General features: G+C 52.0%; 2 protein-coding genes across 8 annotated transcripts in view; one reads left to right on the plus strand and one right to left on the minus strand.

Moving 5' to 3' along the window:
* Nucleotides 1-18,996, minus strand: part of NDOR1 (NADPH dependent diflavin oxidoreductase 1) — a 47,296-nt gene that overhangs the window by 25,096 nt on the left and 3,204 nt on the right. Inside the window, exons 1-7 of one of the 7 annotated variants that reach the window (XM_084650255.1) lie at nt 16,391-16,436; nt 13,806-13,916; nt 10,624-10,758; nt 9,518-9,595; nt 8,659-8,756; nt 7,705-7,803; nt 6,252-6,353 (exon numbers count right to left, since the gene is read on the minus strand). In XM_084650255.1, coding sequence (XP_084506381.1) covers nt 6,252-6,353; nt 7,705-7,803; nt 8,659-8,756; nt 9,518-9,595; nt 10,624-10,758 — 512 coding nt within the window. In that variant the 5' untranslated portion in view covers nt 13,806-13,916; nt 16,391-16,436. The other 6 variants (XM_084650256.1, XM_084650257.1, XM_084650259.1 and 3 more) reach the window with 6 other exon arrangements.
* Nucleotides 16,443-17,260, plus strand: TMEM203 (transmembrane protein 203). Its single transcript, XM_084650262.1, has one exon. It carries the CDS (start codon nt 16,552-16,554, stop codon nt 16,960-16,962), a length of 411 nt encoding a protein of 136 aa, XP_084506388.1. The 5' UTR covers nt 16,443-16,551; the 3' UTR covers nt 16,963-17,260.

Consider the following 18,996-nt stretch of genomic DNA (forward strand, 5'->3'; position numbering starts at 1 on the left):
TCAGAGGGATTCAAATGTGCCCCAAACCGCTGACAGGAGCCAGGCTAGCTCTGCAGTATGAGCACAGACTGAGGGCAAACGGGACCCTAGACCCGCAACCATGCAAAAAGAGAGCAAAACCCAGCCAGTCTGCCAAGTGGAACCCCCGCAGCCAGATCCTCCACAGGGAGGAACCAAGGCCAAATGCATTCTGGGGCAGCCAGAGCCGGGCTCCAGCATCAGATGGTCCTAGAGAGGCCACAGTAAATCTGCAAGGTTTCCAAGCACGCCACGGACGTGAGGTGTGCGGACAAGGTGCACAGAACCCCTGCAGAGCCACTCCCAGGCTGCTGACACATGGACTAGACAGCAGGAAAATGCCTGCAGCAAAAGCCCACCCCGGAACACAGAGAGTGGTGCAGAATCCACCATGGAGCCTTTCCCACATGGGACAGCAGAGGAAGCTCTCCCTTCCAGAGCTAAAGGAGAATGGACTGGCATCCAGAAGGCCCCAACCGTGGAAGTAGCGGGACTCCCCTGCTGGTGCCCCAGTGTTCCCACACCAGAGAGCAGGACTCCTGGGCTGGGAACACAACCCATGGTAGAAATGCAGCATGGCAGGCGGTTGACTGCACAGTATCCCATAGCCCCTCTTCTGGGGCAGAAGTCAGGGTCCCATGGAACAGTAACACAGCCCCAGGCTGCCTGAGCCCTCTTCCCCTGCATACATCCCCAGCCAGGCCTCTGTGCAGTACTGAGGAAGGGGAGACTACCAAGCTGAGCCCCAGTTCCCTGTGGGAGGGTCCCCAGGGCAAGGATGAGACCCACAGAACCAGACTTTATGAAATGCTTGTAGGATGCTGCATGTATTGAGCTCACTTAACACCTGTACCCCATGGTATGAGGTTATATTAAGAGTTTGCAGTGTAAACCTGTGGGACTGTGTAGCTCACCAAACAGGAAAGAAGCATTAATTAATGTAAAGGCTGGCTTCCTACAGCCTTCCTACAGTTATTCTGGCCCCCAAGACGGCCCACATGAGCCATCGTGAAACCTCAGAGGACAAAGACTTTAGTGATTGCTCCCCCCACACTCATGAAGAGGAGATGCACACAAGGACTCATCCCATTAGCCTGAACTCTGGGATAAGGGAATAAAAATCCTTGATAAGAAGAAACTGGGTCTCTGTGCTACTGGACGTGGAGAGGGAAAGATTTCTAAGCATAAGCAAGGGACCCCCAGTACTTGGCGTGGGTTAGCCCTAGAGGACATATAGAGTTTGGGTATCCAGCAGCTTCTATTACCCATTGGAACCTAAGGCCTGGTCTACAGTACATGCTTATTTCGCAATTAGTCGACTTAATTCGAAATAAAACGGATTCCGTCCATACAACCAAACCGTTTTTTCCGATTTAAAGGGCTCTTTAATCCGATTTCTGTACTCCACCTCGGCAAGTGGAGTAGCGCTAAAATCGAGATTGCAGTTCTGGGTTACAGGTACTGTGGACGCAATTCAATGTTATTGGCCTCTGGGAGCTATCCCAGAATGCTCCCTTGTGACCTCTCTGGACAACACTCTCAACTCCGATGCACTAGCCAGGTAGGCAGTAAAAGCCCCGGGAACTTCTGAATTTCTTTTCCTGTTTGGTCACCATCAGCACAGTCCAGGCAAGAGACCACGCAGTCCTGGATTCGCAGACGAGCTCCAGCATGGTCTGAACGGGAGGTACTGGATCTCATTGCATGTTGGGGAGACAAATCTGTTACGGCAGAACTACGTTCCAAAAAAAGAAACGCAAATACGTACATTAAAGTCTCCAGGGCCATGACGGAACGAGGCTACTCCAGGGACACAGAGCAGTGTCGTACATAAATCAAGGAGCTCAGGCAAGCATACGAAAAAGCCAGGGAGGCGAACGGGCGCTCTGGATCACAGCCCCATACATGCCGCTTCTACCGTGAGCTGCATGCAATTATGGGGGGTGACGCCACCAGTACCCCACCACTGTCCATGGACACCTGCAAGGGGGGAGTTGCATGGAGTGAGGAGGATGAGTTATTGGAGGACAAAGAGGAGGAGGAGGACAGTGCACAGGTGGCAAGTGGGGAATCCGTTTTCCCCCTTAGCCAGGAACTAGTCTTAACGCTGGAGCCAACAGCCTCCCCCACTCCCAAGGCGGGCTCCTGGACCATGACCCTGGAGAAGGCACTTCTGGTGAGTGAGAGCCTGATCGGAGCCATGCGGTTGGGGGTGGGGGGGAAAACCCAGCTGTGCTGGGCTGTTCCCGTTTAGTTTAAAGGGTTCATCCCTGCTCAGAGCCTCATCGAAGCCATGTGGTGGGTGCGGGGGGTGGGGTGGGGGATGTTGTATGAAGCAATCATACTAGAGAGCCTGCAGGCCCTCCTTTTATATGGCAAACCCACCAGGCATTGCTTGCTATGGGAAAGGGGGCCCCAGCAGTTTGAAAGCATTGAAATGAATGCGGAAGAAGCAGAACCCCGCATGCCCCTGGGGCTTACCAATGGCTGCCTGCAAGCTGAATTCTGTTGCCCGGCTGCGTGTGATGGCTTACTCACACCAAAGTGGCAGGCACTTCAGTATAAGAGGCAAAATGTGACCTTGTACAGAAAGAACATGTGCTGTGTACTATAAATTGCCTGTTTCACTGAGAAAGAGTGTCCTTTTTGTTTCTAAAATGTATCCTTTAAAATATTACCCTCCCTTTTTCTCCTTCCGCAGGTGCAAATGTTTCAACGCGGCCCCTATCTATTCCGTCCCAGAGGCTGGTCCAGATTAGAAGGTGGAAAAAACAGGCTTGGGACAACATGTTCGTCAAGCAAATGCAGTCCTCCCACACTGATAGGACCCAGTTGAATGCATGGAGGCAAATAATTGCGGAGTCGCGTAAAGCATTAAATTAACATGAAGAGAAGAGGGATGCGCGCGATGAGAGCAGGCAGGATGGTATGGTCAAGCTCATGGGGGAACAAACTGACATGCTCCGCTGTATGATGGATCTAATGCGGAAAAGGCAGCAAGACCACAGACTGCCGCTGCAGCCCCTGTATAAACGCCCTCTCTCCTCCCCAAGTTCCATAGCCTCCACACCCAGACGCCCAAGAACACGGGGGGCGGGGGGAGAAAGGCTACGAGGACCCATATACTCAACCCCAGAGGATTGCACAAGCAGCAGAAAGCTGGCATATCCGAAATTTTGATTTGGTTTCTGGACTTGTCCTTCCCTCCTCCTCCACCTCCCTAACCCAATACCCCCCACTCCCCCGGTCTACCTTCTGATTTCTCTCAATATGTTGTGGAACAAATAATAAAGAACATTTTTTAAACAATTGTGACTTTATTTCCTTTCATATATATAGGGGGCGGGTAACTTCAAGAGAAACAAACACAACTGTCAGACCATACCCTGGCTAGTCATGAAACTGGCTTTCAAAGCTTCTCTGATGTGCAGCGTGCCCTGCTGCGTTCTTCTAATTGCCCTGTTGTTTGGCTGTGCAAAACTGGCCTCCAGGCAAGTTGCCTCAACCTCCCACCCACCATAAACATCTCCCCCTTACTCTCACAGATATTGTGGAGCACACAACAAGCAGCAATTACAACTGGAATATTGGTTGCGCTGAGATCTAACTGAGTAAATTGCGCCAGCGCGCTTTCAAACGTCCAAAAAGCACATTCTACCACCATTCTGCACTTGCTCAGCCTATAGCTGAACTGCTCCTTACTACTGTCCAGGGTGCATGCGTACGGCTTCATGAGCCATGGCATTAACGGGTAGGCTGGGTCCCGGAGGATAACTATAGGTATTTCAACATCCCCAAAAGTAATTTTCTGGTCTGGGAAGTAAGTCCCTTCCTGCAGCTGTTCAAACAGACCAGAGTTCCTGAAGATGTGAGTGTCATGCATCTTTCCAGGCCATCCCACACTGACGTCAGTGAAATGTCCCTTGAGATCCACCAGTGCTTGAAGCACCATGGAAAAGTACTCCTTGTGGTTTACGTACTGATCGCGCCGGTGTTCCGGGGCCAAGATAGGGATATGAGTTCCGTGTATCATCCCGTCGCAGTTAGGGAACGCCAGCGCAGTAAAGCCATCCACAATGGTCTGCACATTTCCAAAAGTCACTACCCTTGATAGCAGCTGGTCAATGATTGCATTGGCTACTTGCAGCACAGCAGCCCCCACAGTAGATTTGCACACTCCAAACTGATTCCCGACTGACCGGTAGCTGTCGGGCGTTGCAAGCTTCCACAGGGCTATGGCCACTTGCTTCTCAACTGTGAGGGCTCCTCTCATTTTGGTGTCTTTGCGCTTCAGGGCAGGGGATAGCAAGTCACAAAGTTCCATGAAAGTGGCCCTATGCATACGAAAGCTTTGCAGCCACTGGGAATCATCCCATACCTGCAACACTATGCTTGTTTCCCGGGCCCAGAATCAGCATTCCACGGCATGAACCTGGCCCAACGCCACCATGATCTCCCAATCACCACATGCCATGCTTCTAGAAACGTCTGTGTTCATGTCCTTATCAGTATAGTAATCACGCTGTTGTCGCTTTCTCACCCGGTTTTGCAGGTACTGCACATGCTGCTGGATAATGCACGAGGTATTTACAATGGTCAAAACTGCAGCGGAGATCTGAGCGGGCTCCATGCTTGCCGCGCTATGGCGCCTGCACGGGTAATCCTGGAAAAAGGGCGCGAAACGTAGGAGAGCAGAGTGGCAGCGGAAGAGGTGCTGTTCGGTTCACGATAACCGAAAAGAGGCAGGAAATGGTTGTCTTCTGTGGCTTTCACGGAGGCGGGAGCCCAGGACAGACAACATGGAGAAGCTCGGTAGCGCGGTAAGAGCGGGAGAGCAGAGTCGGCGGCGAAAGCCGTGCTGCTCGGTTCACGATGGCTGAGCAGAGTTGGAAGCGGTTGATGAGGTAGAGAAAGAGCAGATACTTACAGAGATTACGTAGAAAGACGAGAAGAAATGTGAGGTGGATTCATAGTACCAGGAGAGAAGCGGTGCACCGTACTGCACCATCTGCTGAAAGCAGTATGGCGTCTGCACGCCAAAAAGAAGCAAAACCATTATCTGCCGTAGCTTTCACAGAGGGAGGAGCGACTGACGACACACACCCAGAAACACCCACAAGAATGTTTCTGCCCCATCGTTCGCTGGGAGCTTAACCCAGAATTCCAGTGGGCGGCGAGGACTGCAGGAACTGTGGGATAACTACCCACAGTGCACTGCTCTGACATTTGATGCTAGCCTCGGTACTGTGGACGCACTCCACCGAATTAACGCGCTTTAGTAGGGACACACAAGACCGAATGTATAAAATCACTTCCAAAAATTCGAATAGAATAATTTCGAAATAATTTTGTGCTGTAGACGTAAGACTGTAACTCATTTGTGTGTGCACATTTACCTGCTTTAACCTTGTAAATAACGCTCTCATTCCTTTTTCTTAATAGTTAATAAGCCTTTAGTTACAGTAGAACCTCACTTATTTGAGCCTCCATTATCCAGCTCTCCGTATTAACCGAACCGGGCGGTGGGGCTTAGGCTGTCAGCCCCAGGCGGCAAGGCTGGTTATCTGAATTTTTGATTATCCAATCTGGTACCGGTCCCAATGAGATCGGATAAATGGGGTTCCACTGTAATTTATTATAAGATTGGCAACAAGTGTTGTCTTTGGTGCAGGATCTAAAGGTGCAATTGACCTGGGTGACTGGTCCTTTGGGACTGGGACTAACCTGAATATTGTTGTGATTTTTGGTGTAAGGGACCATTTATCAAAAAGGCAGGCTTGCGCGGGTGGCAAGACAGACTGGAGTATCTGAGGGGACTGTCTGTGACTCCATGCTAAGGCTGCTGTGGTGCCTGAGGAGTTCACACTTGACATTTGGTTGGTGAAATCTCTGTATAGAACTCACAACCAGTTTGGGGGGGTGGGCCCTGCTCCTTGACAGTCTGCCCTGAGATTGGTACTCATGTCCCTGAGCCACTCCAGATAGCCTGACACCTTTGTTCTCTACTGTGTGCTGGACGGGTTGAAGCAAGGCTCCTCCGTCCAGGGTGTGTCTGGGACTCTGGCAACCAGGGCAGAAAGCTTCCTACCAAGCACACAGGGCAGAGCTCTGTGCCCACAGGGACCAGCCTGGGAAAGCAGCATTTCAAGGCACCATGTGCAACCAATCAGCTTTCCCCTAGCCAGCAGTGGCTGGAAGGCAGTAGATGGTCTGCGCCCACCCTTGGTACTCACAGGACATCAGGGCCGATAATGCCAAGGCCAGGAGGCAGAGGGTACAAGGGTAGGATCCTTCCCCACAAGTCCAGAAGCCAGGGATCAACCACTGCATCCAACCTGCAGGAGATAAATACAAACTTCAGCAGGGCTTGCATCATTGGGCTGGGGGACTGCTGGGACCCTGTCCTGCTGCTTCCCTGTGACTCCCAAACTTCAGAAACCTCCTTCCTACAACGCTGCCCCACTGGGGCAAGCGGGGTTCCTTCAGTCAGCCAGAGGGGGCATCAGAGAGATGCGAGCCACCAGCTCCCAGCTCCCAGCCCCCACAACCCAGCTGAACAGGGACTGCCCGAGGAATGGCACGTGGCAGTGAAGCTACGTAACTTGGATGTCCCTGCTGGCGCTGAACATCAGTTCACTTCTCCCTGCATGGAGGGCTGGTCACCAGGCTGGGCCCTCCGCGTAGTCCACTTGGAGGAGCAGCAGTAGGCAGAGGTGACAATACAGATGCCTGACAGGTAGGTGCTGCCTAGCCGGTCCCTGTGGGAGGGGGTCACACGGGCAGACTGGAACAGTGACAGCATTCTAGGGAGGACTCTCAAACCAGGCCCTGAGTTCAGAGAGGAGACTCTTCAGACCCAAGTGCAGTGGCCTCCCATGAGCTCCCTGAAGCAATGACACATGCACATGCAATGAGCCTGGGTGTAACACCAAGGCTGCAGGGGCTCTTTCCCGTGGGCCAAGAGCTCTGGGTTACCTGGCGATAGTTCTGCAGTGGGTTAGGTGCACATTCTGTAGAGGGTCTCGGCAGCTGCCCATGCTCGGTAGGCACACTTGAGTAATCAGTGCCCTCTGGACAGGACAGCCGACCCAGTTAGAATATGAGGGTGAGATTTTACTTCAGCGTGAACTGGCTTCTATCATGGGTGAAAATCAGTGCAGCAGGTTTCAGCCTGCCAGTGTGACAAAACCACAAGACTGGCTGGGATAAGGGGGCAGTCTGGCCAGGACTTGAAGAGTTGGTGGGGCTGCAGGTCAGGAATGGGAAAACCAGCAGTGCGAGGTGGGACGGAACGGGGGGACCCAGGATTAGAACTGAGGGGGTGGGCTGCACGCCAGGTGTGCAGAGCATTAGCAGAGACTGAGGGGAACAGGCAGCCAGGCCTGGAAAGCCAGGGTTTGCAGGAAAGGACTGAGGTGTGTGTGGAGAGCAGGAGGGGATGAACAGCAGCGGAATACAGGTAACTAAGCAGAGCTGTGGGGAGGACCCAGGCCTGGACCAGCAGAGAGTGCAGCTAGTCAGATTTCAGGGGCAGGAGCAGAGCTGTTGCAGGGTGTGAGCCAGCCCTGGGGAATCAGAGCGTGCTGCCTTGCCCTACAGGCTGAGCTGGGGCTGCAGCACCAGCTGGAGGACCAAAGCCACAGGGGGGATCCTTACAGCAGCCCCTCCCCCAGGCAGTGAGCTTACCCCAAGTCATGCTGGTCGTCTCCCAAGGCTACTGGCAGGATGGGGCTGGCCCCGAGTTGCTGCAGCCGCTTGTGCAGCTTCTTCGCAACAAAATTAAACCTGGGCCAAGAAGAATCAGAGACACAGACACAGTGGGGGGGGGGGCTTTACCATTGGGAGCCCGCAATCCCACTGCTGCTGGGGCAGCGAAGCAGTGGGGCTGGTTCCTGCCCCAGCCCCCCCACAAACCTGATAGCCCATGGCCCTGGTTGCTTGGCCCCACATCCACGTTTCTGACCTGTTGCCGAGCCGACACGACTGACTGAATTCCCCCAGTCGAGGGGGACGGACCGGTGCGCAGCACGTCCCCAGGATCTGACTTGCTCCCAGGGAGGGGCTGGCTGGTTTTCAAGGATTTTTTTAATGTCAATACAAAAGAATCTCCCACCCTCCGATCAGCCTTTGAATGCACAGAAAACAGGCTCTCGCTCCCATGCACAGCTCCTTCCCCACATTTCTCCTGCCTGCACACAGGTCCCGCAGGAGAGAGCCTCTGGGCTCCAGCCACACCTCTGCTGCTGGGAATTAGAAGGGAAGCACGGCATGGGCTGCCCTCTCCCTGGGTGTGCTGTGCAGCTGACACACAGCACAGGCTGCCTTCTCCTCAGGCGCACCACTTGTCCCCCCCACAGCACAGGCTGCCCTCTCTCCGGGCACATCACTTGCCCGACACAGGCTGCCCTCTCCTCGGTGTCCTACAGACCCAGCAAAGCGTGCGACCCGCTAGTGACTTTGAGCTTTTCTAATAAGACTTTTTTAAAGCATCACCGGTTGATTTACACAAAGGGTCTCAGAACAGCTCTCTTCACCCCAAAGCACTCAGTGCTGGGAAGGGAATGATCAACACCTTTCAGCAGGCCTGGATGGGAACTCAGTGTGTAATACAGCAAAGGGGCCGTGGGACAAGCCACTCACTTGGGATAGGAGGAGTCTCCGAGGCCCAGCACGGCATAGTCCATCTGGCAAAGGGAGGCGGGGGGCAGGTTCTTTCGGAAGATAAACCGCCAGAAATTCTACAAGCAAACACAGTCAAGTATCACATGGCTCCAACATGCACCCTTCCCACAGGCTGCTCTGCCCTCCTGCCCCGCACTGCCCTGAGGGCCCAATCCGGCTGGGGCGGGGCCGTGATCAACTGGGGTCTCTCTCAGTTGGGCGATCAGTTCAGCGGAGTCCTTGGAGATGCAGAATATGATGAGTTCTCTGGTTTATCCAGCAAACTGACACTAGGAAACAAGCAACAGCCAGCCTTGCCATGGTGTCAGTTGGCAGGGAGCACTCGGCAAGCACAAGGCAAGCCCTGCCTGGCCATGACAGCAGGACAAACCCAGGCCATCATCACTCAGCAAGCTGCTGAGATCGCACCCCCTTCCACATTCATGTCCCAGCAGAAGTAGCGGACGCTTCTCAGCCCCGAAGCCTCCCAAAAGAAAGGCTGGGAGAGGACTATTGTCACATGAGGACCCCAAGGTTCTGCCCTCAATGGGAGGGCACATCCACAGGATAAAGGACAAAGCAGCTCTGAGTACAGGGACTGGGGGGCATCTGTAGCCCCATGATCCCCATCACTGGCTCCCCTCCTGGTCCCCGTAACTCCTCCACTACTCCCTTCACATCCACCCTGCCCTCCCCAAATCGCTGCAGGCCGGCGCCACGTGCTGCTGCCTGCCTGTTTAGGAAACAATCGGTTCTCGCAGAAACACAGTCACAGGAGTCAAACCGGGGGTAGAAACAATCACCAAAAAGAAGAGTCGTGGCCAATGGCACATCCTACCTTCATGTTGTCAGGCGGGTCCCCTTGGCCGGTGGTTGCACACACAAATACCACCAGCAGCTCCTGGATCAGCTGCGCCTGCATGCACAACAAACATGGACACACATGGTTAGGGCCAACAACCTTCAACAGCCACCGGCAAACTGCACAAGACAGTGCACAGCGCCCATCGCCCCACACCCCTGCACAGCCCCAGACCCACACACACACCCCCACATAGCCACAGTCCTATCCACCGGATCCCCTCTCTCATAGCCAGACCGCACCGCACAGCCCCAGTCCTACACACTGCCCCCCGCACAGCTACAGCCCTCCACACGGCCAGACCCACCCGCACAGTCTGAGCCCCGCACACCATCCCCTGCACAGCCAGACCCCCCCCACAGTCCTAGCCCCGCACACTACCCCCCCCAGCCAGATCCACATACTGACCCCCTGCACAGCCCCACACAGCTCCAGCCCTGCACAGCCATGCACACCGCCCTCCCACACAACCCCAGCCCGCCCCCCGCTGCCCTCCCGCACAGGACACCAGCAGGGAGGGCATTCTGGGAATAGGCAGGCAAGTGAGCAGAGGATGGATCCTCCCCACAGCAGGATCTCATCCAGCAGCTTTAACAAAGCCTGGGTTTATGCAGTACAGCCATGTGCTCAGAAGGGCCCGGCGCACTTTGTCAGAGCCTCTCGGCCCACCCAGCACAGCACGAACAGCAGGTTTTAACAAGACCCATTTGTGGTTTTTGCAAGTGGCTTTGTTTTATCTTATGCTGGCCCCAGACACCCCCAGTTTCTGCAGGACACGCTCATGCTCTTCATCCTGTAGAAACTGGCTCTAAGTAAACCCAGGGTGGCACCAATTTGTGCTGACACAGCTAAAGGCATGTTTCACGCCTTCACCAGTTCTTAGTCTTTGCAGCAGCGTAGAGCTTGAGCACCTGCAAGGGGGCTTGGAGGCCAGCGCACAGGCCTTGTCAGAGGGCAGGCAGCTGCCGTGCGGCCGGCGTGCTATCCAGCGCACCCTGAAAGGAACTCAGGGGCAAGGGAAGAACGTAGAAGCTGCACAGAGCTCTTCTCGGCCTCAGCTCTCCGTTTACCCCCATACTCACCACACGGTAACTGTCCAGGGCCTCGACCCGGCAGCGAAAGTGGCGCCGCTTGGCTTCCCTGCCAATTCTCTCAGCTGTATCTTGAGCTGTCCCAGTCTGGCTGCCAAAGAGCACGAGGAGCCTCCGTTCCGCCATCTGAAAGAGACAAAACTACTCAACAGAGCCCAGGGAAGCTGAGCGCTCTCTAATAGCTCAGGGGCACAGTGATGCTGGGAGCCACTCTGGGGAGTCACCGGGAGCTGCAGCAGGATTCTGTTCGGGTGTAGTTCCAGGGAACTGTGCTTCAGCAGATAGCAAATACCAGGGTGTAGAACTGTCTAACGGTTAGAACAAGGCACAAGCAATCAGGGATTCCGGGCTCTAGTCCCAGGCCCGCTGCTGCCTTGCTGGGCAGCCTTGGGCCAGGCATGCCCTCTGGGCTGCAGTTTGCCCATCTGCAAAATACATGTGGAAATAGGTGCCTACCTCATTGGCTGAAAGAAGGGTGCTGAGACTCACTTAACCTTTGAGAGTCTCCAAAGAGAAACACCAAAGGGGGGCAAAGTAGCATGATTACTACTGCCAAGCCCCTCCATAGGTAAAGGGACTTGGCAGCAGCTCCAAAATAAAGGGACTCTGTTGGCTCAAAGTCGAGCTGACTGCAGACAGAAATTTCAAAGTAGTGTCAGTCCCCAGCCAACTGCTGTTGATTTGCAATCCCACTTTCCTAGGCTTTCAAATGTTTCCCACCCCTCGTTGCTGTGTGAAGGACCCACACAAACAGGAGAAGTGACTCGCTGTCTAGAATGGGAACAGTAACACTAGCTAGACACAAAGTGTCACCAACTGTACAAAGATCTGACCAGAGAATTTTCCCTCCCTAATCTCTTTCGGTGCCGGGGATCCTGTGTGCATGGCACTCATGTTGGTAACACATCACAAACCCAGGTCAGACTGAAGCCTGAGGTTTAAGTTGACAGTGTCCCAGGAATGACTACAGGGTGTATCTTGCTTCCAACCAAGGGGAAAGCGAAACTCCCACTAACTCCAGTGGGGACAGTATCGGGCACTTATTTGCTTTTTTAAAAACGTCTATGGTACCTGCCCATTGCTGTAGTATCAGGGTGCACGGTCATCGGCCAACAGCAGAGTCATCCCCCTATAGCCCCAGGGCCAGACACGTGATTCCAAAAGGGTTAGGGGGCCACAGTCAGCACTTTGGGGCAGACCCTCTGATCCATACCACGCAGCCAGCATTGAGAGCAGAAACACCCGCCAGACCTGCTGGAGATTCCCCTGCTTTGAGGGAGGGGAGTCTCCAGTGGGCATAGAGCCAGTATGTTCCCACATCACCGTTCCCACAGTCCTGCGTGCAGGTGGCATGTTGGGGTTTAGAGGGGCACATCAGAAGTGGAAGGGGCAGTGGCTGTTGCAGGCTGTGCTCCAACCATCCGCAGCCCCAGAACTGCAGCAGGGAGAGAGAGCTAGCAGGAGTCCTCTCCCCTGCCATAGCCCCGGGGCAGCTTGCACCCCAAACCCTTCATCCCTGGCCCCACCCCAGAGCCCTCCCCCCCCAGCCAGAGCCCTCACCCGCCCCGCACACCAACCCTCTGCCCCAGCCCTGAGCCCCCTCCCACACTCCAAACCCCTTGGCCCCACCCCCACATGAATTTTGTTGTGGGCACCAATATGGAGGTGATGTGTCAACAGGATCATGTCATACATCACCTCCATATTGGTGCCCATAACAAAATTCATTCCGCACATGTGTGGTAAAAATTAGAGGGAACACTGGTGTGGGAGCAGGGAGCCATCTGGTGCCCAAGGCTGCCCTAGGCTCAGGCAGAGCCAGTCAAGGCCCTGCCCTGCCCAGTTCTCCCTGGGGCTCCCAGCAGAGAAGCAGTTGATTGAGCAGCTGGAGCTACTCTCTTCCCCCCACCTCAGTGCAGCAGGCAGCCGAGGGGGGGGGGGCAGGGTCTGCTGAGCAGCTGCAGCAGGGAAGGGGCAGCAGGTTCTCGGAGTGCCCCTGAGGCTTCACGAGAAGCAATGAACCCAATCTCCTCCCCATAGCGATGGGGATTGAACCCATTGCCTCTTATCCTGCCCACAGTAGCAAGAGAGAACAACTTTTCTCCATCTTTTTTATGGCTGCCTTTCAAATATTTGAAGACTGCTTTCGTGTCCCCCCTTAATCTCCATTTTTCCAAACTAAACGTACCCTGTCCCTTCAGAACTTTGCTCACATGCCCAGCATTCCATCCCTTTGATCATCTTTGTTGTTTGCCTCTGGATCCTCCTCAGTTTCTCTACAGCCTTTCTATACATTGGTGACCAAAATTGGACAGTCCTCCAACTGAGACTTAACCAGCACTGAGTAGTACTCTATCATCTCCCGTGACCTGCTCTGTTAAAGCAACCTAAACTTGCATTTGCTTTTTTTGCAACAGCATTGCACTGCTGACTATGTTGAGGTTGTGATCCACCACCGCTCCCAGATCCTTCTCAGCATTGCTGCTGCCAAGCCAGTTTCCCCACTTTCTGTATAGGTGCATTTGGTTTTTCTTCCTTAAGTTAGCACCTGACATTTGTCTTTGTTGAATTTCATTGTGTTGTCTATAGCCCAGTTCTCCAATTTATCAAGATCCCTCTGAATTGTAGCTCTATCCCCTTGCTTTTTGTCATCTGCCAATTTGATCAGGATGCTCTCTAGACCTACATCCAGGTCATTAATAAAGATGTTAAACACCGGACCTAGAACAGACCCCTGTGGGACCTACTTGAGACCTCCCTCCAATTTGACATCATCCCATTAATAGTTAATCTTTGTTTGTGGTTCTTTAACCAGTTATGTATCCACTTAATGGTAGTTCTGCCAAACCCATATTTCTCCAGCTTACCTATCAGAATGTCATGTGGGATTGTATCAAAAGCCTTGCTGAAGTCCATGTACATAAATTATGTCCACCACATTCCTCCTATCCCCCAGACCAGGGGTCTGGCTGTTTGACCAGGTAGTAAGTTACCAGGATGGCTCCCATCCACCTCCTCCCACTTATGTGTAGCCAGGAGATTCTGACAACTTCATCTGGATGAGGATTTTGCAATTGCCATCTATGCCTTTGTCACCCCAAGACTAAACTGGTGCAGTGTGCTATATATTTTAAATCCATCTGAAAACCGAATATGACATAGAAGTCGACCACCTGTTTGTGAAGTATCTCACTATGGGATCTGCCTCTGTGAGACACCCGTCTTCTCTCCCAGAGATATTCTGCCACAGGGACCGTCAGCAGAGGGGCTTGAGCTAGAGTCTCCTAGAGATAAATGAGAGGGATTTGCTGACAGGGCATTCTCCATGAGGGGCTGACACACAGAGGTGGCTCACTGCTCTATGGCAGCAACACCTGTCAGGCCTGACATACACACTACACCTAACATACTGTTGCTATGATATATACCCCAAATGATACAATGTAATATACCACCAGAAAACTCACAACTCACTGATCATTAATATTAGTGTGTGGTGTATCTTACAGGAAAAACGCAAAATTACAAATGTGCTGAAACTATGTTCTTACGGCGGGCAGGCAGGACATAGGGTATCCCAACCTGGACAACGGAATGTGGTTCTGCCAACTTTACAGTGTCTCCAAGGTTAACCTCAGAGGTCAAGAAAAACAATGTTTCTTCCTCCCCCTTGTAACAACCTTTTACATACTCGAAAACTGTGAACATTTCCCCTCTCAGTCTTCTCTTCTCCAGACTAAACAAACCCAATTTTTTCAATCTTCCCTCATAGGACATGTTTTCTAGACCTTCAATCATTTTTGTTGCTCTTCTCTGGACTTTCTCCAATTTGCCCACACACTTCCTGAAATGTGGCACCCAGAACTGGACACAATACTCCACTTGAGGCCTAACCAGAGTGGAGTAGAGTGGAAGAATTACTTCTTGTGTCTTGCTTACAACACTCCTGCTACTACATTCCAGAATGATATTCACTTTTTTTGCAAGAGCGTTACACTGTTGACTCATATTTAGCTTATGGTCCACTCTTACCCCCAGATCCCTTACTGCAGTACTACTTCCTAGGCAGTCATTTTCTACTTTGTATGCGTGCCACTGATTGGTCCTTCCTGGAGTACTTTGCATTTATCCATATTGAATTTCATCCTATTTACTTCAGACCATTTCTCCAGTTTGTCCAGATCATTTGGAATTTTAATCCTATCTGCCAAAGCACTTGGAACCGCCTCCTCCCCCAAGCTTGGTATTGTCCACAAACTTTATAAGTTTCAGAGTAGCAGCCATGTTAGCCTGTATTCGCAAAAAGAAAAGGAGTACTTGTGGCACTTTAGAGACTAACCAATTTATTTGAGCATAAGCATGCGATGAAGTGAGCTGTAGCTCACGAAAACTTATGCTCAAATAAATTGGTTAGTCTCTAAGGTGCCACAAGTACTCCTTTTCTTTTTGCAAACTTTATAAGTGTATTTTCTATTCCATTATCTAAATCATTGATGAAGATATTGAACAGAACCGGACCCAAAACTGATACCTGTAGGATCCCACTCGTTATGCCCTTTCAGCATGATTGTGAACCACTGATAACTAGTCTCTGGGAACGGTTTTCCAACCAGTTTTGCACCCACCTTATAGCAGCTCCATCTAGATTGCATTTATTTATGAGAGATTTATGATAGATGCTTTTTTATTTATAACAGATGCTTTTATCTTTTTGTCCCTCTACAAAATGAAATAAATAAACCTAGAGTTAAGTTTGGTAGGTGACAAAGCCATTACAAACCCCCTTACCAGGAAGCCCACAGCTAAGAAAGCGTGAGTATTAAAGTACAGAAATGATAAGTGAAGTTAAGGTAGGTGATGGCCGGACAAACCTTTGTGACAGGGGCATTAAGGCAGAGAGCACATATCAGCAACTTGAAGGCAAAACTCCTTACAGAAACGTTGCAGTTAGTGTAAAGAACAGCAATGCAATGCTCCGCCCCCGTCTGCCCTGACCTATCTACCGCTTTTGACACAGTTGGCTGGGGCCCGGTATTTGTACCGGTAGCGTGGGCCCCTTCTGAGGGCCTTAAGCACCACCTTGACCCTGCCTCTCTCCACTGTGTAACAACAGAGCTAATGACAGGTCTCAGAGTAGCAGCCGTGTTAGTCTGTATCCGTAAAAAGAACAGGAGGCCTTGTGGCACCTTAGAGACTAACCCATTTATTAGAGCATCAGCTTTCGTGAGCTGCATCCGATGAAGTGAGCTGTAGCCCACGAAAGCTGATGCTCTAATAAATGGGTTAGTCTCTAAGGTGCCACAAGGCCTCCTGTTCTTTTAACAGAGCTAATTTAGCCTCAAGTAAGGGTCTTGTTACACGCGGCCGGGCTGCAATCGCTGATACCGAGGTCTAAGCAGTAGGGAAAAACCTACAGACTCCTCTTCTGAACTCCCTGTCCCGCCTTGGCTTGTGACCGTCCTCCCTGGCTCCCCCCCGCCTCCGCAATCGGTCCTTCAGCGTGTCCTCGGGCGGATCCTCGCCGCCCTCCCACCAGCCCTCGGCAGGGGCGCCCCAGGGCTGCGTCCTCGGTCCGCTCCCTACCCAGGGGCCCTGCCGGGAGGACACTCAACCGCCCACCCGCTTCAGCGCCGGTTGCTCCGCCGGACTCGCGGCCCTGCCTCTGCGCCCGGAGCGCCCTCCCGGCCCGGCTGCGCCCGCCGGGCTGCCCCGCGCTGCCACCCCGCAGGCGCGCCGGGACCCGCCCGGCCGGACCCACCTGTGCGGCCGGCGGCGCGCGCCTTCCGCTTCCGGTGACGGCATCAGCGTGCGCCGCCGGGGGGGGCCGGAAGTCAGGGAGCGACGGCGGCCGTGGGCGGCCTGTCCGCGGGCCGGGCTCTGCGCTGACCCGGGCCCAGGCTGGGGCCGGGCCGCGGCGCGATGCTGTTCTCGCTGCGGGAGCTGGTCCAGTGGCTGGGCTTTGCCACCTTCGAAATCTTCCTGCACGTCCTGGCGCTGCTGGTCTTCTCCGTCCTGCTCGCGCTGAAGGTGGATAACGGCGGCGCGGAGCTGTCCTGGTGGAAAGTTTTCATCCCCTTCTTCGCTGCCGACGGCCTGAGCACGTACTTCACCACCATCGTCTCCGTGCGGCTCTTCCAGGACGGGGAGAAGCGCCTGGCGGTCCTTCGCCTCTTCTGGATCCTCACCATCCTGAGCCTCAAGTTCGTCTTTGAAATGCTCTTATGTCAGAAACTAGTAGAGCAGACCAGGGAGCTCTGGTATGGACTCATTATGTCCCCCGTCTTCATCCTGCTCCAGCTCCTCATGATCCGAGCCTGCAGAGTAAACTGAAGAACCGGGGCACCGAGGGTTTGAACCTGCTACCCCAGCACGGAAGTATTCACCCCAACCGAAGAGTTAATCGAGCTTTGCGGCTTAGTTTTTGGCAACTTTGTAGTAAATCTCTTTGGCCATGTAAATCTGAGGTGTGAGAAGACGCTTTTGTACTTCGTTAAATTATTACATAATATTGGCCCTGTGTTTCCCCAAAACATATATTTATGTTGTGTCATTCATCTAAGGTGCATGTCACACCTTGGTGTTAATGTTAAAATGTCACTTGTTTTGTAATAAAAATGTATAGATGATATTTAGTGGTCTCATTTATAAGCTCTCTTCTTTAGAAAGCCAGTACTTGTAACCATTGCCTGGGAATGTGTGTAACTCTAGGGCTGACTATGTCTTGACCAAGAAATTTGGAGCTTGACAAAAAATAATTGACTACCCCTGCTCTGGGTTAGTTAAATCTGCCACAGACTTGATAGCTGAAAAGCATATGCAGCTGTTGGTGTACCAGTCCCACACGATCAGTTTGTGAAAACCTGTGCTCCAACATGTATGCAGGGTTCATGACCTCAGACAGGAAAAAAACCCAGTCTTTATAGAACAAGAACTGAAGCAGTTTGACAGGGGTGTTTTCTGTGCAGATCAGTGTGTTGAATATACAAGAATAAGAAACTCCCAGTACAGGAGACTCTGAATTGCCAAATAGCCTGATGTTCTGAAGTGTGTGTTCATCCCTTACTCTGCTTTGAGAGTCTCATAATTGCAGCCAATGGGAATATTTCCCCCATTTCATAGCTACTTCAGTGCCTAGGGTCAGTGGACTATAAAGTAACTGGCTGTTTTCCTGTTTGCTGGGAATTTGAGATAGCCCTCTACCATTATTTTTAGTGTCATTCATTCTGCGTACTGCATTTCTGTTTGGAGGATGGATCATGTTCTGCTCAGCTGTTGTGGTGCCTCTCAACTGATGTTTGATACTGCACTTTCTTACTGCTTAGTAACTGTTCCTATGTGCAACTGTGGATATGTCACTCTTCATATTTGGGAATATAAACTTTGTTTGCATGTTCCCAAAATTTTAAAAATGTGGTCTATGTTAATTTCCTTTGATTTTGGAAGGGTTCTGCTTCCCCGCCTCTCCCCCACTGTGCTCTTTCAAACGGGGTGAGTGAAGGATACAGGATCTTAAGTTTTGTTGCAACTCCAATTCTTATTTTCTTTGTTTTAAAGTATTTATTCTGTTCCTCCCCCTCCAGCCTTTTTTTTTTTTAAACTGGTTCCAGGTGCATCTAATACAGGAGGCTGTGCAGCTGTGTATATTCCTGTAGTTTCAGAGTAACAGCCGTGTTAGTCTGTATTCGCAAAAAGAAAAGGAGTACTTGTGGCACCTTAGAGACTAACCAATTTATTTGAGCATGAGCTTTCGTGAGCTACAGCTCACTTCATCGGATGCATACTGTGGAAACTGCAGCAGACTTTATATACACACAGAGATCATGAAACAATACCTCCTCCCACCCCACTGTCCTGCTGGTAATAGCTTATCTAAAGTGATCATCAAGTTGGGCCATTTCCAGCACAAATCCAGGTTTTCTCACCCTCCACCCCCCCCCACACAAACTCACTCTCCTGCTGGTAATAGCCCATCCAAAGTGACAACTCTCTACACAATGTGCATGATAATCAAGATGGGCCATTTCCTGCACAAATCCAGGTTCTCTAGTGTTTTTCAAGGCAGTAACATGCAGGTCATCAGCATCTCATAATCTTTATTTCATGCCTGTGAACTGCTGAGGAAGAGTACTAATGTTGCCTTAGTACCCAAGGAAAACAAGCTGAGATTTTCCAACTAGACAGAGAAAGTTTCATGGGCCTGAACTAAATGGAAAGCCCTGCATTGGACCAGGTAAACATATCTGAGAATGGTACATGGGAGAGATGGAAAATGACCTATTAGAATCATAGACTATCAGGGTTGGAAGGGACCTCTGGAGGTCATCTAGTCCAAGCCCCTGCTCAAAGCAGGACCAATCCCTGATT

The sequence above is a fragment of the Lepidochelys olivacea genome (assembly GCF_965140295.1).
Source record: "Lepidochelys olivacea isolate rLepOli2 genome assembly, chromosome: 16".
Taxonomy (NCBI): domain Eukaryota; kingdom Metazoa; phylum Chordata; order Testudines; family Cheloniidae; genus Lepidochelys; species Lepidochelys olivacea.

Coding starts and splice junctions, on each gene's coding strand:
- TMEM203 (XM_084650262.1), top strand. CDS start 16,552: ATGCTGTTCTCGCTGCGGGAGCTGGTCCAGTGGCTGGGCTTTGCCACC.